The 26,513-nt window shown below is 44.8% G+C and overlaps 1 protein-coding gene across 1 annotated transcript in view; it reads right to left on the reverse strand.

Annotated features, from left to right (window-relative positions):
- Positions 1–5,410: 5,410 nt before the first annotated feature.
- Positions 5,411–26,513, reverse strand: part of Abcc4 (ATP binding cassette subfamily C member 4 (PEL blood group)) — a 212,779-nt gene continuing 191,676 nt past the window's right edge. Inside the window, exons 28-31 of the mRNA XM_021181507.3 lie at positions 24,218–24,390; positions 23,478–23,583; positions 14,019–14,153; positions 5,411–7,146 (exon numbers count right to left, since the gene is read on the reverse strand). Coding sequence (XP_021037166.1) covers positions 7,039–7,146; positions 14,019–14,153; positions 23,478–23,583; positions 24,218–24,390 — 522 coding nt within the window. The 3' untranslated portion in view covers positions 5,411–7,038. The remainder of the gene's footprint in view (positions 7,147–14,018; positions 14,154–23,477; positions 23,584–24,217; positions 24,391–26,513) is intronic.

The following is a 26,513-nucleotide window of genomic DNA, read 5'->3' on the forward strand; positions in this document are numbered from 1 at the left end:
TACGCTGGGATCCTGATACTATAATTTAGAGAAGTGGGATCAGAGGTGAGAAAGAGAACTAGCTTTTAGGTGACAGTAGTACCGAAGGTGAAGAAAGTTTGTTCCCTCCCAGAGGTGAAGCCAACCAAGCAAAGGCCACAAAGCCCCAGCTGCTGTTGACAGGATTCCACAGAAAAGAGAACCCGCATGTCATGTGCCCGCAGAGACCCTGTGGCTCTGGAAACAGTCTTGGATGGTTGGAGGCCAGGAGAAACCAGCTCCGTTACTGCTCCACTGTGACGTCCTCCTGACCCCCAAGTCTACCATAAAGACCAAAGACAGCAGCAACATGGAGGCCAAGGCCAACATGACAGACACATAGGTGAAGTCAAGGTCAGCGCCCCACTGATGAAGATCAGGAAGCACTCCTTCCTAGGCCTCCTGCTGTGATGCTTTGGGTGTTGCTAACACAATTGGCAACACCTTTTGTTAGCTAAATCTAAATGCACACTTTTAACTCCAGAAGAGTGGGCGGGGACCAACGCTAGACCCTGATTTCGTCATTAGATGCAGTCTGCATGTATCAACTCACTACACCCGACCCCCTGAATATATACAGGTGAGAAAATTGCTGTGTTGGAGTCCTTAACTAGCAAGCATAGGGCTCCGAGTCTGATTCCCAGCTCTGTCAATAAATAAATGAAAACAAACAAACAAGAAAGCAGCAAATTCATAATCTATAATCATTTTTTTTAACAGAGAGGGTAACAGAGGGTGAGTTGGATCAAACTATATAATGTGCTTTCGTGAAAATGCCTAAGTGAAACCTGTTATTTGCATAATTTATTCTATGGTAACAACATTATTTGCATAATTTAGTTGATGCTAATGATGACATAATATTTTTAAAGGGCTAAGTCTACAACAACAATATTAACCAACCAGACCCTCCAAGAGCTTGCAGAGGCTAAACCACCAACTACCTGTGGCTCCCGCCGCATATGTAGCAGAGGATGGCCTTGTTGGGCATCAATGGGAGGGGAGACTCATGGTCCTGTGAAGGCTCGATGCCCCAGTGTAGGGGAATGCCAGGGTGGGGGAGGTGGGAGTGGGTGGGGGAACACCCTCAGAGAATCAGATCAGGGGGAGGGGGAATGGGATAGGGGCTCTCTGGAGGGGAAGCCAGGAAAAGGGGATAACATTTGAAATGTAAATAAATAAAACATCCAGGAAAAAAAAGTCAGTGAGACCCATAATTTGCATAATTTATTCTATTCTAATGACAACATAGTCTTTTTTTAAAGGGCTAAGTCTATGTAGCTGTCCTGTCTTCTTGCTGTGGCTGCCTTGGTGGCTGGGATGGGTGGTCTGTTAATGTAGTCTTCACCCCAGCAGCCAAGTACCTTGAGAACAACTTGAATGTCCAAATTCCACCAAAATGAGATTATTGTTTCAGGTCCCTGGTTGCCACTTGTTTCTGCCCCACCCATGTAAATCAGCAGCTCGGCATTATTTTGATGTGGGGAAACACCATGTTTCCCAGGAAAAAGTTGCCTAGCCATTTCCCTTTGACTGATAAGTAACTTTAGGAACCTCCTGCAAAGACGTGTGGCAACAAGTCTGGATACATTGTACAATTTACGGGCCACTATTTCATCGATGACTGTTAAGTCCTAGACCAGTATTGTGGCTGCTATGGTGTCGAACCAACATAAAATAGGTTGTGTTCCTCACTGGTAACTCTTCAGCAGTGTTTTTTGTTTGTTTGTTTTTTAGGTTTGTTTTATTTTTAATTAGTGTGTGCATATATGTCTCTATGTGGGTGTGTGCATAGGAGCGCAGTGTCTGTAGTGTCAGTGTCAGAAGACTGCGTTGGATCCCCTGGAGTAGTCGTAACCACATGGACATGTGAGTTGGAAACAGAACTCAGGTCCTCTGCAAGAGAAGCACATGCTTAACCACGTATGTGGCACATATGTGGAGGACAGAGGACAGCATGCAGGGAATCATCTCTCTCCTTACCTTCCACAACTTGGCCAGCATTTTGCTGGTATTTGTTTGTTTGTTGTTTAGTTGGTGACTGAGATAGGGTTGTAGCCTTGCCTGGCCTAGAACTCGCTATGCTGTAGTCACAGATATTGCCCTGTCTCTGCTTCCCAGGTGCTGCAAGTAAGAACATGTGCCACCATGTCTGGCTCAATGTGAAAGCGTGGACTCTGCTGTATTCCTGCCAAGAGATACTATTCTGTTTGAATCCTTGCAGATTGGAGATGGCAGCTCCTTTGTGTTCATTGTATTTGCTAATAACACAATAAGGAAAAACAGTTGAAAATGCTATTAAAAAAAAACATCAAACACCCTTCAGGGTTTCAGTAGGACTTTAAAGTAACCAGAGATGTGGAGCTGATATCTGTTACATCAGACATCTTGGTACTTTTTTCTAATGTGATCTCAAATCACCAAGACATCGTTTCCTGTTTGGAATCATGGAAGCCTGGACTCAGCCTTTCTCCTCAGTGCTTGTATACTATCATATACTATATCTTTACAACATAGGTACGTAGCAATAAAGCCGTGATGTTTCTTCCTTACACAGCCCACTACCGGCACACTCTGATGGGTTAGCCAGGAATCTATGCAAGGTGATGAAAAGAACTAGTTACTTTTCATATTTAGAAAGCACCATTATTGAGCTAAGAACCTACGGCCAGACAGGTCACAGGCCTTAAGAGAGAGTCTGCTACTTATGCTGCTAAATAGACATAATGTTAAACCGTCTCCTAATGACTTATACGATACCCACAGAGCTACGGGTCGCTCAGCCCACCTCTGAGAGGCTTCTGTTTGCAGAAGATGCTTCTGATTTTGCTTTCTGAACAAAGAGTATAAAACCGTTCAGGAACGTAGTCAACTTGTCTGTGTCTTCAATCTGGGTTCTCACTTAAATTTCGTCTCCTTCGTTTGTCTTCTCTCCTGCTAGTATTTCAGTCCACAATCATGGATGTGTTATATATGCATATACTCTATCCTATGCATATGTAACACATACATATACTATGTATACACACAAATGTACATAGTCACGTTTGCAGATATCATAGGCCCTTTCCGATAACCATGCCAGTGTGCATTCCCTAAGGCTATTTTGTTGCATAGCACATCGGAAGAAATAAATTCAGTTGCTTTAACACTGTTAAACCTCTATTAGCAACTGTACAGCTCTCACCCTGATATTACCAACTGCCATGACTGGCTTTACTGTTGTTTTTAATCCAGGATCACAGTGTATTTAATTACCACGTCTTAAGTTCCCACTTAAACTGGAACACTTCTGAAACCTCTAATGGCTACAGGCCATTTCAGGGGGCACAGGCCCGGTGTGCTGTAGAGCGTCCTCAGTTTGAGTCTGTTGGACTGATCATGCTTGTGGCAGGTGTGTCACAGACATGAGATGGTATAAACACGGCTGCACACATCAAGAGAGAGGCTGCTGCCTGTCCCACTATGGCTGACTTCAGCTTGCTTCCTTGGGTTGGACCTGGCTGCCTGGTTAGGAGGGTGTCTGTCAGATTTTGCATGGTAAACATGAAATTCTCCTCTTACTATGGGAAGGCACATTCCACGCATACATAGACATCATTTCTATCTGAATATCCATATGAGGTTCACTTAGCAAATACAGTGTTGGAATAGTTTGAGTTAACGTTGACAACAGTGGGTCCACATGTATTTTTCCATTGATCCTTCTATATTTAGCTCCTGTCATTCTATTACATAAAGTGTTTGCTTCCATCTGTCTATTCGTCTGCCCATCTCTCCCCTCCCCCATATAACTGGAATTGGTGTGCACATGTAGATTATTTTTAATTGATTCATTATTATAAAAATGAAACATTTTTACAACCCTAGCTTTCTGTGGCCTCCCCCCCCCACCTTCCTTAAAATGCTACTAACAGGACATATGCACTACCTCACATGGGCTAGTATTAGCTTCTAGCAATGTAATTTGCTTTTAAAATTTAATTTTAAAATGGTTTCCATGTGATTCTCTCCCCAAATAACTAGGATGAGCTTCTGAATCAAGCAAACGCTGCTTTTACATTCATCAATTCCTTTCTATCTGTTGTGATGGATCATTGAGATTTATCTCGCTGGCTTCTTGAAGAAGGCCGCCGCTGCTAAGTGGAACACTTGAGATTAATCAGGGCCTCCAGAGGAGGTGTTGGAAGCCATTGACTCTGTCTTGAGCCTGGCTCTTTTAAAGAACGGTATTCAGTATTGACACAGGGAACTGGGCCCACGGAGCAAATGTGGGAGTCTTGTGGTTTTCTAACTTTGTTTTAGGTGTGTTAGTGCTCATGTATATGTATGTGTGCCATGTATGTGTCTGGACCCCCAAGAAGCCAAAACTTGGAGAGTTAAAGGTGTGTTCATGGCTGTGTCCCACCACCTGCTACTGCTGCTGAGAATTTCAGTTGCCTACAGGCTGAAATACTTGGAATTATGTTCCTGATGGCATCCCTGATACAGTGGGTAGTGTGTTTATGTGCACACCAGGGCAGAGAACAGATCATGGGCTCCTACATTCGAGCAAATGTCATGAAGATGTTTGTCTAAAGGTTTCACTTACTCGTGTGTGTTATGGGCATGTGCACATGCTATGGAGGTCAGAGGTCAACTTTCAGGATTGGAGTTCTTTCCCCAGGTGGGATTCGGGAAACACTCAAGCTGTCAGGCATGGAGGCAGGGGCATTACCCCCTGAGTCATCTCACTGGGCCAAAGTTGTTTTTTGTTTTTATAAATAACTTCATGTAGCATAAGAGTGTTCCTGCTACTTCCATGGTAGCCTCTTGCTCACCTCTGAGTGGACCCTGAGATTGTCCTAAGATGAGTTAGGGTTTTTAAGACTCGATGGCATCAGCTCTGAGGCATTTTGTTCTCTGAATTGGGATAATTTCTAAATCAGATCACCAGGCAACACAGGTATGGTTCTTGTAGATCTAAGCCACTGGAATCTCCCTTCTCACAAGTTTCTAGACGAAGTTGCTGGCCCAGATTACCCAGTCTCAGAAGCAACATTCAACAGTGCTTTAAATGGAAAGGCAGGCAATAGATTCTTCTGTTAGTGTGAGGGAAAAGTTACCTTTAAAAAAACCCTACAAACTGTATCCATTTGATGTGTGTTCAGGCCTTGGGGCGTAAGCTAATTTCCCTTCTGGAAAGGAGGAGAGTTACCTGACAGCGTCAGGAGTGACTGTTTCAGGTTGTCTGCAACCCACGCCTCCCCTTAGACAATCTGCTACACCCAAGTAGCCAAGAGAAACAGGTGGTGGTGGTAGGTCCCTTTTGATCTCACAAAAGCTCGCTGGCTTTCGCCAGCAAGGACATGAGGCAGATCATAATCCTTCAAAGAATAAACAGATCTTTGAATGGGGATGGAAACTGTCATTTATTTCAGTTGACTTTGGTTTGTCCTGTGATGGTGTGAAAAGTAGAAATGAAGTAGGAACATATTTGTATGACCGCTTTTAATTTCTCAGGACCAAATAAACATAAACATATATACATTAAGACATTTCTAAATATTCAAATATCTTAATATTGTCAGCGTTGCATCTCCGTCTCTTGAAATATAAACTGTGACTACCAATAAAGGATGAATGTACATCATTTACTGGCCTAAACATCATTACATTCATTACAGACTTCTGAATACCAAGAGTCAAACAGTCACTGTGCTCCGCGTGGTTTTGGTGGTTTGGTGTAGGTGTGCTCTTTAAGGTTCCACTGTTAAAACAGGCTTTGTTCTGTCCACCAGTCTAAAAACCTGATACACACACACACACACACACACACAGATAACTTGAAGATGGTTTATCATGACGGGTCGTGAAGAGTCCCCTTTAAATTATGACAGTAAAACCTTTAGTAACTTGAACCCTGACATAGACCCTTGCCACCATCCCCCAGAAAATTTTCAGACCTATAGTTACATGAAGCACATCAGGTCCTAGGAAGTGTTGTGGGTTTGTTGATTGACTAATCACAAGGTCCTTAAGACCTGCCATTAGCTAAACTAATCTGGATGGGCTTTAGAGAGCATGGCTTGTGCACAGCATCCTGAGCGCGTACAGCCGACGACTCTAACGATGCTCAGGTTTTCACGAGCCAGGGAGAGCAGTTGGTGTCGATGTGAAAAGATTTCACCAACGGCTCACAGCCAATAGGAGCGTTACCTTCTGTAAACCAGAAGCCAAACGAGATTAACATTATGCATTTGGGAGTCACAGTCCAGGGGAAGTGTCACGGTGCCGATCCGATCAGTGCACAAGCCGCCCAGAGGGACTCACGGACGCGAGGGGGAGGGGTGCCTAACCTCTGCTCGGTCTCCCATTCTGAGAAAGCAGAAGTTGATTTTCCAACATAAATGTCTTCCATACTTTAGACATATATCTTTGTATATGTATAGGTGCTGGGATAGTCTCTCTCCAGCAAAGTTAAATTATATGGATTTTTTTTTTGGGGGGGGGTGTTGTTGTTGTTGTGGTTCCTGTTAATTCTATCTATTCTATTTTAACCAGAGACCTTTGCAGGGAAATTATGAGTCCTAGCTCAATCAAAGACAGCAGGGAGACAAACTGGCAACTGCACACAGTCTTCAAGTAAACAGAGTCCCTGACACACCTGGAGAGGGTACTTTTAAGGCAAGAGGAAGCAGCAGCCCACGGTGACAGCTTATAAAACGAATGGGCTTCAGCCCTTGAGTCTGTTAAGGCACAAAGCCTGGTAGACGCTGCTGGTGGTGGCCTGCACCTCAGAACTAGATTTGTAAAGAACACCAGGAACTTTTAAAATAAAACGACAGGCCATGTTGTTAGAACCTGAAATCACAGACTAAAGTCGGAGGGAAAAATCCAAAGACACCAAGCAGTCTCTCGTCTGTGAAGGGTCTGTGGCAGAAAGAAAGGAAACCAGGTGTGCTGTAGTCTTCCAAGTGCAAGCCCCTGGGCGGGGTGGGGAACACCTTCAATAAAGACTCTACAATGATGTCCTGGTGGTCACAATGCTGTTTCAAATATTGTTAAGGCCGAGGGCTGTCCATTGGAGGTGTTCATAACCGCGGGGCTGGTGAATGTAATATCTGGGTAATTCCGTCTGAAGTATACCTGTGGGAAAGAGGCAGGCAAAAAACAGAATATGAGTAAATTTTTCAAGCCTTTCTCTTTCTTGGAGGTTATACCTGTCTGTCTCCATCCAGGAAATCACAGCACTCATTGAGGAACAATTAGAAGCCCAGGCAAGCACACATGCTGTTAAACACCAGCCAAAACCCTCCGCTCGGCGGTGCTGAATACCCAACAACTTGGAGATCCACTTTACTTCTGATCACTTTGATTCACAGATATGCTTTATCACGCCACTAAACTGATAAGCAAAATCATTTTACTGACTCAAAACCCAGAGATAATTTAAAAACAGGAGGGGGGGGGGGAATGACAAAGAGGCCAGGCGATCGGGCATCTGTACTGAAGTTTCTCATTTTCGTGCATAAAATGAGCACAATGGGCTTGGATGCTAATCTCAGGTTGTAATCCCTATATATTACAAACCCTGACTGACAAGCATTGAAACTCTGGCCTCTACGTATGAAATATCCCGGCACTTAATTTGTGCAGCAAGGCCGTCGTGGGGCCTATAGAGCCACGATCTGTGGATAGCGGACCACAGTAATGAAAAGAGAAGCAAAGGCTATGACAATGACCCAACCAGGCGACTTCTCTCAAATGGAAGATGATACCAAATAATAGGACAGCTCTTTGCCAAGCCTTTGAATTCCTGAATTCTGCCAATTCCAAGCTGCAATAGAAGAGATACGGGTTCTCTGATAAACGTGTAATCGGAACATAAAGGACATGAAATGCTGTCAGGTCTCTCTGTTCCGCAATCATCCGTTTTTAGCGGCTGTATCATATCTGGGTTCCTTGACAGACGTGTATTACAAAATGAAATAATGTCGGGACTCGTGAGCTCTTATCTCCAAATGTGTTTGCGTGAAAAAGGCCTTCAAATGTAATTTTTTTTTTCCCTTCAAAGGAGAATGTGAAAAGTTTTGTTTGAGTCTTTAAAACAGAAAAATGCAGCATCTCTCTGAGCTGACACATGTCACAAGCTGGGTCTCGGGATGCTGGATCCACTTTACAAACCCCCAGCTGTGGATTTACATTCGTGGGTGCTGTCCACAAAGTTATCAGTGGGAATGAGGGACTTCCCAGGCTACAAGGTCACTGGCACCTACTTCCCTACTAAGTACCCTCCCTTGGCTAGCTTGCAGACTTCTCCCTAAAGACCGCAACATGGAAGATTCCATTTATGAAGGAAATGTCACTTAAGAAGAAATAGCCTACTGGAACACAACCTTGAGACTATTTCCCTAATACATGCTTTCGAACATAAAAAGAACCTGTTCTTTTTGGTGTGTCTGTGTATTCAAATTTCACATAATCTCCACCTACAGACTCTCTATTTCCCACAGGGCTAGTCATGTCTGCCTGTAACTCCAGTTCCAGAGGACCTAACGCCCTCTTCTGGACTCTGTGGGCACTGCATTCATATGCTGCATACACATCCACGGAGGCAACACACACACACACACACACACACACACATGGGTTAACAAAAATGGCTGAGAACCGTTTCAGGTGTGTATAAGAGCCCTGACTTGGTTTCTCCTACCACGTTTATAACACTTTCTGGATAACGATGTGCTTGAGGCTGAGCACCTTCTTCTAAATTTAAATTTAAATTTTTGTTTGTTTTTAATTTTGGGGAGTCAGGATTAATGCATGCCGGGCGAGACATTCTACCAATTGTAGATTCCCAGTCTCACAGCGTCTACATGAGATCAAGCCAAAAGATGGCCAACCTTCTCTACTGGGCCCTCAAGCCGCAGGCTGAGCCTAGGCTAAAAGGAACCAGTCTCTGTCTTTCTCCTGAATACCCAGCTGATACTGCAACATCTACTTAGCCTCCCTCCACACTGTCTGCCTCATCTGTAAAAACGAGATAACAAAGACTTACCTCATAGGAACTAATTAATGGCTACAAACTGCAGGCTGAAAACACGCCGAGCTAAGTGCTGGGTGTGCTAATGATGGCTGCTTGGAGAAGCAGCCCCTCGGTGAGGGGGGAAAGCAATGCTACAGAACGGAAGCATGAAACCACTTCAGCTCCGACTCCCTTTTGTGGGCCTTCTGAGAGGATCTTTGCCGAATCCCAGGCCTGGTGTTGAGACACTGTTAACGGAATTAATATGGTAGCCTGGGAGGCGGGAAGAGAGGAAGGCAGGCTAGGAGATGCCTGGGGCTTGGGGGACTAGGGCCTGCTGGTTGGTAACTCTGAACCCTTAGCTGGGCTTTTCTTCCTCAGTTTCTTCATGTGGCCAACGGTAATGGTGCCTCACCAGGACGTGGGGAAAGAGAGATGCTGCCATCACACTCAAGTCTGGGGGCGAATCTTCTGCTCCGCTTCATTCCTTTTGCTTAGATTCTTTACATAGTTCCTCTGATGTGGGCTGAAACCAAGGCCAGCCATTCCCTCGCCCGTCAGGGACCACATGCTACATCACAAAGAAACGTAACTTTCCCCTCGTGGACAGAGGAGAGCAGTGGCTTCCATTGACACTGCATTTATAAGATACCACTTGGTGGTGTGCTGCATTCTGGCTCCAGACCGTCAGGGTAGCCTCGCTCACCAGCAGAACTCTGGCTCGCTCACACTGATTCTCAAGGCCTCGTGCACGTCAACTGTAAGGCTGGTCTAGTTAGATTCCTGCCACTGGGCTTGCTGTCAAGTTAAGACTAGAGGTTTAGTCCAGCTTTTTAGATTATTGAGCAATGAATTAGCAAACTCTTACTCTTTTAGAAATCACCTTAAACATCTAAGATATAGAGAAATAGAAAGAGTTTATAGAAATAGAAAGAGTTTATAAACATCTGAAACAATGTCCTATTTGCAACCATCCAGCAGCAATGTGATTAGGAAAAAAAAAAAAACCAACAACAAAATAAAACCAAAAACCATTTTATTCAGAAGTAAAAAGTGGTGACAATAATGAAAAGACGGGTTGACAAACTAGATACGTGAGAGGAAGGACGGATCAAGACAAACTGATAACGAGGAATGCTCAGCGTGCAGATGACGGTTTCAGGAAAGCATCCAGAACACAGTCCAGTGCAGCAGAAGCCCCTGTGCAGAGGGTGAGAAGCCTGGAGGTGAAATCTGACTCACGGATGTCATCAGTGAAGAGGAAAAGGAAAGGATGACAGAAATGACTGTTTTACAAGGGGCAGCCCGGAGATGACTTACTGAGGAGAGGAACCACAGAGTGAGATGTGGAGACGGGATTGGCTGAGCAAGCAGAGTAACTGGGAATTAATATTTCAAGAAGCTTAAGGAGAAATGGTGTTATGAAGTTGACAAGGGTAATGTGACACACATATGAAAAGCACGGAATGCCTAGTATGATGACCCTTTCAGACATCAGTCATACCTGTGACTTCAATAAATGCAAATGGGTTAAAGCCATCCCTTTGTTTTTTTTTAATTTTTAATATTTTTTATTACATATTTTCCTCAATTACATTTCCAATGCTATCCCAAAAGTCCCCCATAGTGCCCCCCACTTCCCTACCCACCCATTCCCATTCTTTTGGCCCTGGCATTCCCCTATATTGGGGCATATAAAGTTTGCAAGTCCAATGGGCCTCTCTTTCCAGTGATGGCCGACTAGGCCATCTTTCGATACATATGCAGCTAGAGACAAGAGCTCCGGGGTACTGGTTAGTTCATCATGTTGTTCCAACTATAGGGTTGCAGATCCCTTTAGCTCCTTGGGTACTTTCTCTAGCTTCTCCATTGGGAGCCCTGTGATCCATCCAATAGCTGACTGTGAGCATCCACTCCTGTGTTTGCTAGGCCCCGGCATCGTCTCACAAGAAACAGCTATATTTGGGTCCTTTCAGCAAAATCTTGCTAGTGTATGCAATGGTGTCAGCGTTTAGAAGCTGATTATGGGATGGATCCCTGGATACGGCAGTCTCTAGATGGTCCATCCTTTCATCACAGCTCCAAACTTTGTCTCTGTAACTCCTTCCATGGATGTTTTGTTCCCAATTCTAAGAAGGTGCACAGTGTCCACACTTTGGTCTTCATTCTTCTTGAGTTTCATGCGTTTAGCAAATTGTATCTTATATCTTGGGTATCCTAAGTTTTGGGCTAATATCCACTTATCAGTGAATACATATTATGTGAGTTCCTTTGTGATTGTGTTACCTCACTCAAGATGATGCCCTCCAGGTCCATCCATTTGGCTAGGAATTTCATAAATTCATTCTTTTTAATAACTGAGTAGTACTCCATTGTGTAAATGTACCATAATTTCTGTATCCATTCCTCTGTTGAGGGGCATCTGGGTTCTTTCCAGCTTCTGGCTATTATAAATAAGGCTGCTATGAACATAGTGGAGCATGTGTCCTTCTTACCGGTTGGGACATCTTCTGGATATATGCCCAGGAGAGGTAGAAAGGCTAGGATTGCATCTCTGAGCGAAAGCCAACTCCATGCATGTAAGGAAGGCACATTTCTGGTATTAATGACAAAGGCATATGCAGCAAATGAGGACAGGGTGAAGGGGAACAAGGGTCCACCTCAGCGTTGAGCAGCCTAGAATTAAAACCCAAAGGCCTTACACGAACACAGAAAGACTGCTCGAATTGTAGACAGTACAACTCATAACGGAAGTCATAAATATCTGCAAGTTGAGAAAAATAAGAATATTCAAAGTGAATGTGAGATGAGCCATAAAGAGAGGCATATACTGTCTGTATGGGACGTTCATTTCCACATAGGAGTCACATGAGAAAAACTAATGTAGGCACAGTAAGGACCATTTAGTTAATAAAGCAGATGGACAGAAAATCACTAGGCTGATCATTGCTAAGAGAGAGCACTCAAAACAACCTCTTATAAAGATTTCCAGAGCACCAGGGCACAAGGGCACAAGAAAGAATGAATTATCAAGTAAGCTGACAGGAGAGAAAGCGTTATTTACCACAGAACAATGACAGTGTAAATGTTAACTAAAATAGAAAACTATTATATTACTAGCAGATGTTCCTCTTAAATAATTTCTGTGATAAAAAGAAAATCAAACCTAAACTATAAACTATATGTATGAAACAGAGCTTTGATGGAAGCTGACTGTGCAAAAAACTGAGGTATGACTAAAGCAGTATTATATTTATATCACAAGTAGCATAATGTAGTTACTATGTTAGCTTTACAGCTGTTATAGTTAATATCATGCGTGTATACACTCTTACAAAGAACGACACATGTACACATAAAAAAATTCTGTACCCTTGGCAGCTATTATCTGCTAGGCTGGCTATTACAAACAGTTATCAAATCATTTAATCCCAAAAGCTATATTGGAGAACCTAGGTGAGGCTCTTGCCATTGCCAGGAGTGAAAGCTTGGTCCCGAACACTGTTCCAACTTCTGTTTTCATTTCTAAATTCTCTGTAAAAAGCCTTACACACTTTGCCGCCTCAAGATGCCTTCCATCTTGTTCACAATGTGAAGCACATTTTAAAACACATGGCTTCCAGTGACTTCCTGGCTTTGTGTTTCTGTTCTCTAAGCCATAGCTTCCTCAGCAGACATAAAGTTCAGAGAACCTGAACCATAGCCCAGAGCACTGCATCTAATGAGCATCAAAACCTCGTCCCCGATGCTGTCACCTTCGTGGCTCACTTGCTGGCCTTCTCTGGTCTGTTATCACCGATGACTAAAGGTATGCTCACACACGCTTCGCACGTGGTAGCCAACACAACACTTTTATATACGCACAACCCATTAACTTACCAGTTTTAGAATTGACTTTACTTATTCGTGGGTCAGGGTGTGTCTGCGTGATTAGGGACGCCTGTGGGATGTGCACACGATGTCTGAGTGGAATGCCTGCTTGTTACGTGAGTTCTGGAATCCAAACTCTGGCCCACATGACTGAGGAGCAAATGCTCTTAACTAATGAGCCATCTCTCCAGCCCCTATTTGTAAGGAGCTGATATGGTGGTAAAAGGGGAGCCTAGGGTTTAGCTGCGACTGCTTACCCACGACTGGCAGGATGCTAAGACGCGGTTTCTTGTTCTATTGTCTTTAATAGATACTTAAGATGTTACACAACCCCAAGCAATTTTATTCTGCCTATATTGTTGAGAAATCTGAGAAATATAGAAAGGAATGAAGGTCAAAAGCCACACCTGTATTGTGGAGCCTACTGTTACAGCTGTATGACAGTAAGTCCCTTAGACCAGAGTGCAGTTACCCGAGGCACCCATGGGTGCACATGGAAAGCTCCCATGCAGCCTGAGTGTCCTTAAAGCCTTTCCACTCCACACACTAGGCGGTTGCTTGAGGTGTAATCAAGTCTGGAGACACCCTGCTTGCGCATTTACCTTCTCCAGAAGGTAGGAGAAGACAAACAAAGGTTTCTTTGGACCCAAAACTCAACAAAGGTTTATGGAGATAGGCAGGAGCAAGCGATACTGGTGTTCTTTACGAATTTTAAGGAAAAGAACAGGGGCGGCCTGACGCCTCTCTAGTAGACCTTTTTATAACAAACAGATTCCATTTTCACCTTAACCTAACTTCCTGGATGAATCCCAACAATACCTGCATTGCAATGTGTTAAGCATCCATGAGAAAGAAATGTAATGAGTCTGCTGTCAGGGCTCACGCCCTCTTGGGCACGCCTGCTTGCACGTGCACATGTGCACACACCTTCCCTGGGTGCTCCTGCCAAGTCCTGGTAGACCTGACTTCAACCCTGGACGTGTTGAAGCTTTGTCTCCCGAGGCTTATAATTGAAAAGGGCACACAGTGCTTTTTTTTTTTTTTTAAACCAGACCCCTGGTGCCAAATGGCGAGGAGGGAACGGGTGAGACACACTGTAATTAAGGCTGCTGGGCCAACTCACCTGTTTTGCTGTTTCGGTGAGGGCAGCGGCTTCGCCCTTGCCCAGCTGCTGAACCATCTTGTAAAAGAGGCTCTCTGGATTCTGCAGCAAGACATACGGCTCATCATATTCTTTCAGTCTTCCTGAATCCAAAACCTGGGGATCAGCAGAAAAAAAGCCCACTGAGACACACAATGTCTTGCAGCAATATATTATCACACAGACAATGCTTCGGAAAGGGGCGGGACCAGGGAGAATACAGACGATCTATTTGGGTGGTAGCCTGGAGAATCCCTGAAAGGTTTGATTACCCAGAGCTACACAGCAAACAAAGGCCAACCTGACCTTTTATTATTTTAATGTTACAGGGAAGTTAGAAAAATGAAAGTTCTAGACTATTATTACAGGGGTGCTCAGCTGTCTGTTGCTCTATGCATTCTGCCAAGGCTGTTAGGGGAGTCTTTTAGTGCTTTTAAAACCTCCAGACTCTGAGCTTTGAGGGGTGCATATATGTACACGCAGAGCTAAGGAATCTATGGACTGAAGAGAACCAGCCTGTTTAATAGAACATGGGTCATGTCAGAAGAGCCAAGCGACAGTGGCTTGAGAGTAAATCACCAAGCTGGATGGATCTGAGCAGTAGCTGGTGGGAGAAGCGCGTCCTGAGGTTCTTTGGGGCTGACAGGGGGGACTAAGCCTGATGAGTTGTATTCTACAGTCAACCCCAGTAAATGACAGACGAGCGACTTTAGCACTGCTGTGCACAGATGAAAATGATAGAAATCTAATCTCTCTCTGGATAAGACTCAGAAAGTCATAGAGACACCGAGCTCAGAATTCTGATGACCTCAAGTCCGCACAGCCTTCGGGGCAGCTCGGTCTGAAGGGCACAGGGCTGGGTATCTTTTGAGCTTCCCTTTCTGGCTTCCTTCTCTCTCTCCCTTTAGCTGCCGGCCTTGCAGCCAGCAGCCAGCTCATTGGTCTACCCTGGGGATGGAGAGGTGGAGGGAGGCGCTCGTCCACTATTAGTGGCTTTGGTTAATGGTTTCAGACAGAAGAGAGAGTTGGAGACAGCTGGCCCAAATGACGCACGCACCGAGGGAAACAGCTCCCATGTAGGTGATACTTACTCCGTTCTTCATTGGGCTGTGTTTAGAGTAAATCCACCTCGAGAGAATCCACTGAAACTCTATGCAGGGCTGGGGTTGTTTTTCTGTATCTGGATATTACAGTTAATTTGGCCCATGGTATTTAATCGGAAACATTTATAGAGTCCCCTAAAGGGCATTTTTTTCTGTTAATCTTTTGTTTACTACTGTGAATTGCTGCTAAGGGCTGCTTTCTCAAAAGAGTTCAAGAATAATTGAATCTGCCACATCCACATAATAATTAGAATGTCCTATAATTTGGCATGCCAATTTAGAGGCCCCGAATGTGTAATTTTACTTAAGTGTTGCATTGCAGGGCATAGCCACTCCTCCTGACGTTAACGAAGGGCGAAATCACAGTTTTGAAATGCAGGTCTCTCCTTTGCTAAAGGCTAAGTAAATGAGTCAACTTACTTTACAAAACGATGAACTTTCTACTCTGCAGAAGCAAAAAGTAAACTTAAAATCACGCTTCGGAGGTAGACCCTGAGTTCTCCGACTGTAACAGACTGCCTGAATTTAAGATTTATTTTATTTATATGAGTACAGACACTTTCTTCAGACACAACAGAAAAGGGCATCAGATCCCATTACAGATGGTTGTGAGCCACCATGTGGTTGCTGGGAATTGAACTCAGGACCTCTGCAAGAACAGTCAATGCTCTTAACCGCTGAGCCATCTCTCTAGCCTGAATTTATAACAACTGCTCTTTTGTCCCCATCTAACTTCCTACTGAATGTATTAAAATGTAAGATGGGTCTTTCCCCTTCCCACAGGGTATGAAACACACAAATGACACTCAGAGTGGCAGATCTCAAAAGTGACCATCATTTGTAAAGGCCCAGTCAGCAAACACTCTCAGAAGGCAGGAGGGTTTGTAACAGAAGTGTCAGAAAGACCATTGATTAAAAAAAGTACTCTCTGCCTTCTTAGTATTAACAACAATTTGTACTTTAGTTTGTTGAGAAGTTTAAAGGTTTAAAAATAAATATTTTTAAATTTATAAATATTTTAAAATATGTATATGTATGTGTCCATGTGCATACCCATGTGTTCATGTATATATGTATGTGTATCTGTGTATATATATGTGTGTGTCTGTGTTTATATGTGCACCCCTGTGTGTGTGTCCATGTGTGTGTATGTGTCCCTGTGTGTGTCCCTGTGTGTATATGTGTCCCTGTGTGTGTGTCCATGTATGTGTGTGTCCCCATATATGTGTGTCCATGTGTGTGTATATGTGTCCTTGTGTGTGTATATGTGTCCCTGTGTGTGTGTCCGAGTATGTGTCCCTATGTGTGTCCATGTATGTGTGTGTGTGTCCTTGTATGTGTTTTCATGGGTGTGTGTGTGTGTGTGTATGTCCATGTGTATGTGTGTGCATTTGTAGTTGTCCACAGAGGTCAGAGAGGCTGAATTTCCTGAGAGCTGAGGTCGCCAGTGATTGTGGGTAACCCCATGTTGGTGCTGGGAATAGAACTCAGGTCCTCTGCAAGGGCTGCAAGTGCTCTTAACTGCGGAGCCATGTCTCCAGCCCAGCTGGATAGTTTTCACTTGGAGGCATATAACAGAATTGTGATAATTATTACAAATTATTTATTTTGCTGGGAGAGTGAGCTCAGGTGTAATTCATGCCAAGTGACACTCGACAAGGAAGAGATATGTCCTTAGCCCTTAGAACTTTTGAACAATTTGCATGATAACGCTTTGAAAATGTAAACTACGACAGGCTTTTTAAGTGTGGTTTTGACATGCCTTATCACAGGGCTAGAGTGTAGCTCAGCCTAGGTTCTGTTTCTAGTAACACAACACACACATGCATACACACACACAAACACACACACACATGCAAGGATGCACACACACACACACACACACACACACACACACACACACACAGAGTATTTAAAAAGGAACCAGAATGTTATCACACCAAATAAATGAATGGGCTAAGAGCTGGGGGTGGCAGACTCTGATATCTAAATGCCAGGTAGCAAAAACGTGGTCCAGTGAGATTAATGACAAAAGAGAAATCTCTGCATGGGATAGTTTTGTTGTGTTTTTAAAAGACAAGAGTCCTGCCTGGAGAGATGGCTCAGTGGTTAGGAGCACAGGCTGCTCTGCCAGAGGACTCTAGGTTAATTCCCGGCACCCACATGACAGTACACAACAGCTATAACGCCAGCCCCATTGGCTCCACTGCCCTCTTCTGGCCTCCACAGGCACAGAGTCAATCACGCAGGCAACAGGAGTAAACACATAAAACAAGTAAACAAGCACGGCCAAAACAAACCACAGGACAGGCTGCGCTGCAGCTCACGCTGGCTCACGCTCTAGTAACAGAGCACAGCTGGGACTTGCAGTTGCTAGGTCCTTCTGCCCTTGTGTCACCAGTGCTGGAATCACAGCTGTGAGCCACCACACCTGGCTTGTAGTGTTCAGAAGAACAAACCCATTACTTGGGGCACGCGAGGCAAGAGTTCTGCCAACTAAGCTACGTTCCCAGCATCTGTCTTAGTTCTTGAGAAGTAACATCAAATGGGATTGTTTGCCCATTTCCAGCTCTTACCGTCATCAGTGTTCACCCCCACACTCGGGACAAGTAAGGTAACATCTGTCTTTGCCATCCATCCCACAACAGCACCATCTGAGGAAGGGAGACTCCTCAGAGAGGAGCATGATTGGTCACGTGCTCCCTATCTGACATGAGCATTGACCATCAGATAAATTATGTGACTTGGCCCCGGCCAGAGGCAACCGTGCTGGGACTCATGCCCTTCTGGGTGTCCAGAATATAACATTTATTATCAGATATAAAGGACTAGCAAGGAGAAATGAAAACAATTTTTATCATCCCTCCTCATTTGGATAATATAACTCTGCCTGACTCAAGAAAACACACTCTAATCAGAAACTTGTCGCCTGTTCAGTCCAGTGCAATTTTAATCACACTGGGGACTTAGATTATATCCTGTGTGCATGGTATATAGCCCCAAATGAATAAAGAAAAACAATTTTTATTCCCCTTTCCAGGATCAATAATGAACGAGTTACATGCGGGCAAAAATGCATGGGAAGACAATTCAGGTGACCTCAAAGCTGTGTGTTCACTCAGCGCGGTTATCACACACTTAGTGATCCATGTCATTAAGAAGTTACTGTGCAAGGGAGGAAGATCCCCAGGGAGGATGGGGCAGCGTGGACCATCACACAGGCTCATCAGACACGTGAAAATTCAGATGGGAGGACACGACCGCATTCAAGACACAAACAGCACGAGCCCTGACTGAGATGCTCTGTCATCTATCCCATGAGCCTACCCCCATGGCAGGCTCACGAGACTTCTCTAATTCACTGGAGTCTCTAAAGCCTGGCACCATCTGAGCATACCAAGTTCTCAATGCTGAGTGGCAGAAAACCAGTCAAAGGACTTGACTCTCAGGGCACAGCTGGGCCGTGCCCAGTGGTGGGAGAAGTGAGAAGTCAAGAGGGAAAGAGTCCAGCATGCACTGGGAGCAGGTCAGGTGGGATGGCGGGAATACAGAATGGAAGACAAGGACTCAGAAATCACGTGCTTCAAACCGACAGCTGCGGGCAAGACAGAGTTTAAAAGGAAGACTCAAGGCACGGACGGGCTCTGTAAACACTTGGAGAGAGAAAGGAGAGAGAGATAGACAGTTATTTATACTTGGGTGCATATGGTTGGGGGTGGGGCATCTTGAGAGCCAGGTGCACAACTTTTATATACTCAGCCACTGTGATCAAATAATCTAGATTTTTCAGAACAAACAAACAAACAAGCAAGCAAGCATAAAAATAGTGAGTTTTCCATTTTTCTCTTGGTATGTTTAATAAGAAAAGTCTCCTGGAATGTTCTGCTTAGGTCCCACCCCCACCCCCCGGACCCAAATAAACTGTAAACCAAATCCCACATTAATGCTTCTCCGACAGCCATGCTCATCCCCAGATCTCTCCAGGAACAACAACCTCAAATTGCTCAGTGCTGTCTAGCAGGTTAAGGACAAATACACTGGGTGAGTCAGCTAGTTATATAAGCTTAGCAAGGATGAGTTATCAGACCTCCATCTCTGCAGAGATGGGGTAGTTGTCCCAGATGTGAAAATTGGATGGATCCATTTCAAAATAATTTAATCCAGTTTATCCACAGGGCATAACCACTCCTGACATTACAGGAAAGAAAATAAGATTGCAGTTTTAAAATATAGGTCTCTTTCATGCAAGAGACTAAGGGAGGAAATCAAATTGCTTTATAAAGTGATGTGTCTTCTATTCTGCAAGAGCAAAACATAACCTTAATCTTCACCCCTCGCCTCTCGCGCTCACATTCTTCTTCTGGAGTCTGAACTGCCATGTTAGTTATTTGCACCCATTTAGGACTTGAAACTGTAAGCATATTTTCGATGGGACATTTTTTTTTTCCTTTCTCTCCTTTTTCAATGACCTAGTTTTGGCCAAGTAGGCTCATCAAAGGAAAGTTCCACTAAGGTGAAAAAAGAGACTTAAGTAAAAGTCTGGTTAGTTCGGAGTTGCTCTGCTCTTCAAGCTGGGTGTGTGACTACAGTTACGGGTTGTACTTTATCTGGGAAAACAACTAAGAAGAAAGGTAAAGATTATAAGACCACAGTGTGGCCTGTCAACAGGGAGCCACAACCCGAGACTCTGAGCCTGCGGTTCTCTAGAATTCCCTACAATTCCCTGATTGCAGACAGGGACAGCCTCTAACACAGGCAGCGGTAGTAGCTGTGGACCCTAGTCAATCGTCTCTTGCTCTTGCTCCTGGGAGAGCCCAGAGCTGTGTGAACAGAAAGCTCAGGGACTGGGAGGAAGCCCTGCTATGCGCTGAAGGGAACGCAGAAGCCAGGTATCCAGCTAATCCTAAGAAAGGGGGGAAAAGCCCGAGTCGAACGCGGAGAGAGCGCTGAGTATCGGGAGAAGGAGGCTTTCTAATTTGTCAGCCTTGCTCCCTTGTTTTGTGGCAACTGAGCAAATGAGAGCGATTAAATTAGCTGTCATAAACACTACAGCGCCGTGTTTAATAAAGTTAAAATTGAGAGAACATCTTCATAGAACAGAATTCTGAGCCTAACACATTAATGGTGCTTAATGAACCAAAACTGTTTTTTTGTTTTTGGTTTTTTTAAATCCCTTTGGAAAGCCAACACATAAACAAAGCCATGAATTGGGCCACAGTTGTTTCCCAACAAGCCTTTTGTTTGATTTACTCACAGTAAACAAACCGTTCCTATCTGCCTTGTGGGGTGTTCGCAGAGTAAGTCTAATCGCTACACCGTAAGCACTTGCAATCACTCAACTTGATGGTGCCATGCAGTTGCTTATGGCCCTCATCAGCATCCCTCCCTTGGTTAGCCACTCCCTGAGCCTGGCCCCTGGCCTCTGGCACATTTGCAGCTGATTGACAGGTTGTGGTGGTTTGAATGAGAACGGCCCCCATGAGCTCATAGGCTTTAAAGCTGGGTCCCTCAACAGTGGACCGATTTGAGAAGGATTGGGAGGTGTGGCCTTGTTATTTTTGAAACCTCAAAGCCCACACCAGCCCCAGTTGCCTTACCCTAACTCTGCAGAACAGGATGTAAAGGTCTCAGCTTCTGCTCCGGCCTACCTGCTTTCCATCATGATGATCAGGGACTAGCCCTCTGAAACTGTAAGCCAGCCCACCAGGCTAAATGCTTCCCTTCTAAGAGTTGCCTTGGTCATGGTGTCTCTCCATAGCCATAGAGCGGTAGCTAAGACACGTGCGTTATGTCTGTAATGCTTTGGAACAACAGGACGGAACTCTTGTTTTCTACAGGAATGGGCATTCCTGAAGCCAAAACTGCTTCAAACTTTAAAGGTTAGACAAAGAACACCCACGGCAATTTGATCCCAAAAGTCTCCAAAGGCCACTACCTTGTTCAAAGCTTAGTGGCTATAGCAGTGCTAACTGGGAGCCGGTAGAACCTTTAAGAGGTGGAGCCTATTGGGAGTTTTTAGGACAATGTGGTTGTGCCCTTGATGGGGACTGTGGAATCTTGGCTCCTTCTTTTCTCTCTGGCACCCTGGCCATGGCGGAAGAGCTCTGTCTTGTTACACATTCTCCCATGATGCACCACTTCACCACAGAACCAGAGAATCCCAGCTGGAAACTTCCAATTATGGAGCCGAACAAATCTTTTAAAAAGCTGATTTTTTTTTTTTTGTATTTTGTTACAGTCACAGAAAACTGGCAGGCACACTGGTGTTCTACCAAGCTGAAAGTCGTGGGATGATCAGTTCTAAAACACATCTGAAGCTTCATCCTGGCTGGATCTATCAGGGTCTAAGTCCCCATCTGTGAAAGAAGAGGATGCATGTCTTTGGGTCCCCTAAGCTGGGGACCTGTGCCATTCTTACAACAGAAAGCAGCTCAACTGATCGTATTTCTGCTTCTTGGGGGAATCGCCTCTGACATTGCTTTGTCTCTAATATCTCTATGGCCAGGGGACATGATCTGAAGACTTCCCCACACTGGAGTTCTGAGGGGGAGGGCCAATGTCACAGGGAAACGCAAGGTCACGTGTTCAAAGAGAGCCCTTCCCAAGTTGACTTCACCCTGGTCTCACCCACGTATCCCAGGACTTGCGTGATCACCTTGGAAACCAACACGGGGACTCCTCTCTCCTCCCACATTCAATCCAAGTCCAGTCACTCTGTTTGCCACCTCACCCAAATCCACTCAATTCTCTCTCTACACTGCTAGCCTCAGTCCGAGCTGCCAACACTCAGGAGGGAGAAAGCACAGCTGCCAGAAAGACAGCAGCCACGCACCGCAGGACAAGGGGAACACCACCGTGGCTTCATTCTCCATACCAGAGAGAGAGATAGTGCAGTGGGGTGAGGCCAGGAAGGGAGGGAAGGGCCAGATTGTAACCTGCCGTGTCAAACCACACTGAGGATAAAGATGTAGATAATGAGGGAATAAACAGGCCCTGAAGATTTACCAGGAGACACTAGCAAGGCAAACACTGACACCACTGACAATAACAGAGGTGAAGGGATACTCAAGATGTTCGTACCTACATACCCACGTGTGGGTTGAATAGTGACTGGCCAGAGTTAGAGATGATTGCTTGGCATTTCTGCAAGATTCTGTCCTTCCCTGCTGTGGACCGGTGAGCCCCATGAAACATCCCTAGGACCTACAGGTCATGCAGGTGGCCAGGGCTGTATAGGAAAGCAGACTGAGCAAGCCGTGGAGAACGAACCAGTGAGGAGCATTCTTCAACAGCTTCTGCTTTAGTCTCTGCCCTGGATTCTCCCACTGATGGACCATAAAGTGTTACGATGAAATGAAATAAACCGTCATTCTAAGGTGCGTGTGGTCCTGGCATTTCCCAGAGCAACAGAGAGCAAACTAGGAAAAACCCTAAGATAACCACACTTAACCTTTCTCTTCCTTTACACGCGGGTGCTGGGAACTGAGGTTAGAGTTCTCTGCAAGAGTAGTGTGTGACAAAAACTAGCCAGCACAAGAGCTCATGACTACCCAGCCATTTCTCCAGCCCCAGGAAGATTAGTTTCTGACCAGGGAAGCCGTGACAAAGGTGGCGCACTGGCTGGTTCTGTGTGTCAACTTGACACAAGCTAGGCTATCACAGAGAAAGGAGCCTCCCTTGAGGAAATGCCTCCATGAGATCCAGCTGTAAGGCATTTTCTCAATTAGGGATCAAGGGTGGGAGGGCCCATTGTGAGTGGTGCCATCTCTGGGCTGGTAGTCTTGGTTCTATAAGACAGCAGGCTGAGCAAGCCAGGGGAAGCAAGCCAGTAAAGAACATCCCTCCATGGCCTCTGCATCAGCTCCTGCTTCCTGACCTGCTTGAGTTCCAGTCCTGACTTCCTTTGGTGATGAACAGCAGTATGGAAGTATAAGCTGAATAAACCCGTTCCTCCCCAACTTGCTTCTTGGTCATGATGTTTTTTTGTGCAGGAATAGAAACACTAAGACAGGTGGCATGCACAAAATAACACTGTCCTACTACCACGGAGTATGAAGCAATATTATGAAGCACTGCCTGGTTTGGGACATTTCATTGGGGTGTAATTCCTCTTAAGATGGTCCTGCAAATACACTAGGACAGACAGTAAATAGAGGAGCACACCAAAGGCAGATGCATAGTAGGACTCAATGCACACATAAGCCCTTAAGGCACTGCTGGCAACAGAAGAATTAGCTGGGGCTTTGCTTACTGGGGGTTCCTATCATTTTTTTTTTAGAAGGAAGGATAAACGGACAGTGGTGTGAGCATCTGTGGGCACTGCCAGGGCAGGACTCACCATTATCTTGTCACTGTCAATGATGGTGTTCAGTCTGTGAGCAATGGTGAGCACTGTGCACTGGGCAAACTTCTCCCGGATCTTCTGTTGTATCAACTCATCCGTTCTGGAATCACAGAGGTCACCGTCGAGTCAGCAAAGATGGGGACAGGTCACGTGACCCTCAACAACATTTGTAAAAATCCTTTATTATCATCCCTATTATTATAGAGAGCTCAGGCTGGTTTTGACCACACTATGCCATTGAGGTGGCTTTGAACCCCAGACCCTTCTACGTTAGGCTTCGAGATGCTTGGGTTACAGGCATGCCAACCTCTCCTACGTACCCTCCCCTCTTGGAAACCTAGAATCTAAACAGCCTAGCTAGAAACAACGCAAATGATTCTTCTTCCTCCAAACTGCTCGACACAGATTTGGAATTTAGGAATCTGACTCACTTGTGAGGCCTAGGATACAAGCTCAGCATCCCTTTTCTGAATAGCTGAATGCTTGAGGCTGAATGCTTGGAGGTAGAAGGTTTTAGATGCTGGACTCTGGGGTATTTGCATGTACATAAACGAGATATGCACAGCCAGAAGATGATTTTACAAAATATACAATTCTGCACACAAGACACTAGTGCACCACACATCTGGAGGGCCGATACACACAGACATCCCTTAGTGCCATCAAATGCTTCCTGTGAGCCACACCTAGAACTCCCATTCAACAGCACATTCGTGTTAGCCTCGGCTCTGTACCTTGGGTCCACATTTGCAGTTGCTTCATCAATGATCAGTATTCGGTTTTTCTTTAGAATCGCCCTTGCAAGGCACACTAACTGTCTCTGTCCAACACTGAAATTGGATCCCGATTCTGCTAATTCAGTATCCATTTTTCCAGGAAGATCTTCAATGGCCTCTTTAAGTTGTACCTGTAGATGTAGTCAGAAGGATGACGCTTTTATAAATGAACTATTAGACAAATATCTTCATGATAAGCTCTGGAGTACTTCTTCCTGGAAGCCTCGTGAGGATAGAGGTAAGCAATGATAAGCATGGTCTGTTGGTCCTGGGTTATGAGTAACACGGCTTAAGTATGTTAAATGTGTCAGGGAAGACTACCCTCTAGGTAAAACAGGGCAAGACAGGGAATATCTCTTTGACAAGATTTAATTTTGCTTTTTAAATTGTGTTTGGTATGTGTATGTGTGTGCCTGTGTGTGTGTGTATCTATGTGTATGTGCCTGCATGTGTCTCTCTGTGTGTGCACCTGTGTGTATATGTGTACCTGTGTGTATATCTGTATGCATGTGTGTGTGCCTCTGTGTGTCTGTGTGTGCTTGTGTGTGTGTCTGTGTGCCTCTGTGTGTCTGTGTGCATGTGTATGTGTTTCTGTGTGTATCTATGTGTTTTTGCCTGTGAGTATGTGTGGTTCTGTGTGTGTATGCCTGTATGTCTGTGTATATATCTATGTGTGTGTCTGTGTGTTTATCTATGTGTGTGTCTATGTGTGCCTGTGTGTGTATATGTGCTTCTGTGTGTGTGTGTGCCTGTGTGTGTGTCTCTGTGTGTGTCTGTGTCTGTGTGTACCTGTGTGTGTATATGTGCCTCTGTGTGTGTGTGTGTTTGTGTGTGTCTATGTGTCTATGTCTATGTATATCCATGTAAATGCAGTTGCCTGTAGGAGCATAAAGAGGGCATCAGATGCCTGGAGCTGTAGTTACAGGTAATATGAGTGGCCTGGTGTGGAAAAGAATGTGGGATTTCTGTAATAGCAACAAGTGGCCTTAGCTAATGAGCCATCTACATAACGTCCTGAAAATGTCCCTTCTTAATGGTTAGTTAAGAGATAGCTTTAAGAGTTCACAGAGACAAAACACAGGACAGATTAGTGACTGAGAGTCATGGAGGTTAACTATAAGGTGACAGATAAAACTCTTAATCACTATGATGACCCAAAGTGCTACAAATTTATCAAAGCCACTGACCCACATTTCTACAGGGACCACTTCCTGACATCTAAATTGTACCTCAGTGAAGCTGGTGCATCTCAGAGCCACCCACCCTACCAACCTAACTCCCTTCCTGCTACATGACATCCACCAAGATCCTCTGCCCACAAATTGTGGAAGTCTCAGAATTGAAGCTCTTCCTATATATGCACGATATACTACAGAAAATGTAAAATACACTTATATAATGTCATTTACATAAATGTAATTTATGCAAATAATGTGCATAAATGTAAAGTATGGCCAAGTTTGCCAGCAGACATTCTGCATAGGAGTTGTTGTAGGAAGGCTGGCCAACAGACATTCTGCATAGGAGTTGTTGTAGGAAGGCTGGCCCCCTGAAGAAATAACCCTGTAGGTACCCTACCATTTTGGAAGATTTTAATTAATCAGAAAAGTTTGAAGAAGCTCCAGCGACTGGGACCCACTTCTTCACGGTCAGGAGTCCTGGAGTGTGTTCCTCCTAAGTTCAGTCTGATATCACTAGAGCTATAAAATGAATTTACTCTAACTTCATCGGTGTCCTACAGTGAACGGCAACCCATGGGAAGGCGAACACAACATAAGCTCTTCTTGCCCCATCCTTGGTCTGCTTTCAGTAAGCTACCTTTGAAGAACTTGAGTCATAAGATATCAGACTACATCACTGGGCGGTGGTTCAGGCCTATGAATATTTCTTCTGGAGAAATTTTACTGAACATGGGCCAAACTCGGGGTTATCCTCAAGAGATTCAGAACAAAGGGTCAGGACACTTCAGTAACAGAGCAGCAGACTGAAGAGTGGGCTCCGGGGCTTGATCTCGGATCCTCAGGCTGGGCAGGAAGCCCGTTGCCAACTGAGCTGAGATCTCCCTGTCCCAGATCTGTAAGATGAAAAGCATCAACCTGTAACGCCTGGGCTTAAGTCCTGCCTGGCTCTCCCAAAGACAAGCTCCTGACTTCTCCCTGTCTTTGCTTTCTCACCTGCAAATGAGACACAATGTTATCACAGCCCAGATGCCTATCTTCATGAGCCTTTGCTCATAATGAGTCAGTGCTTGTAA

This window comes from Mus caroli, unplaced genomic scaffold, assembly GCF_978045245.1.
Source record: "Mus caroli unplaced genomic scaffold, Mus_caroli_1 scaffold_12, whole genome shotgun sequence".
Lineage (NCBI taxonomy): Eukaryota > Metazoa > Chordata > Mammalia > Rodentia > Muridae > Mus > Mus caroli.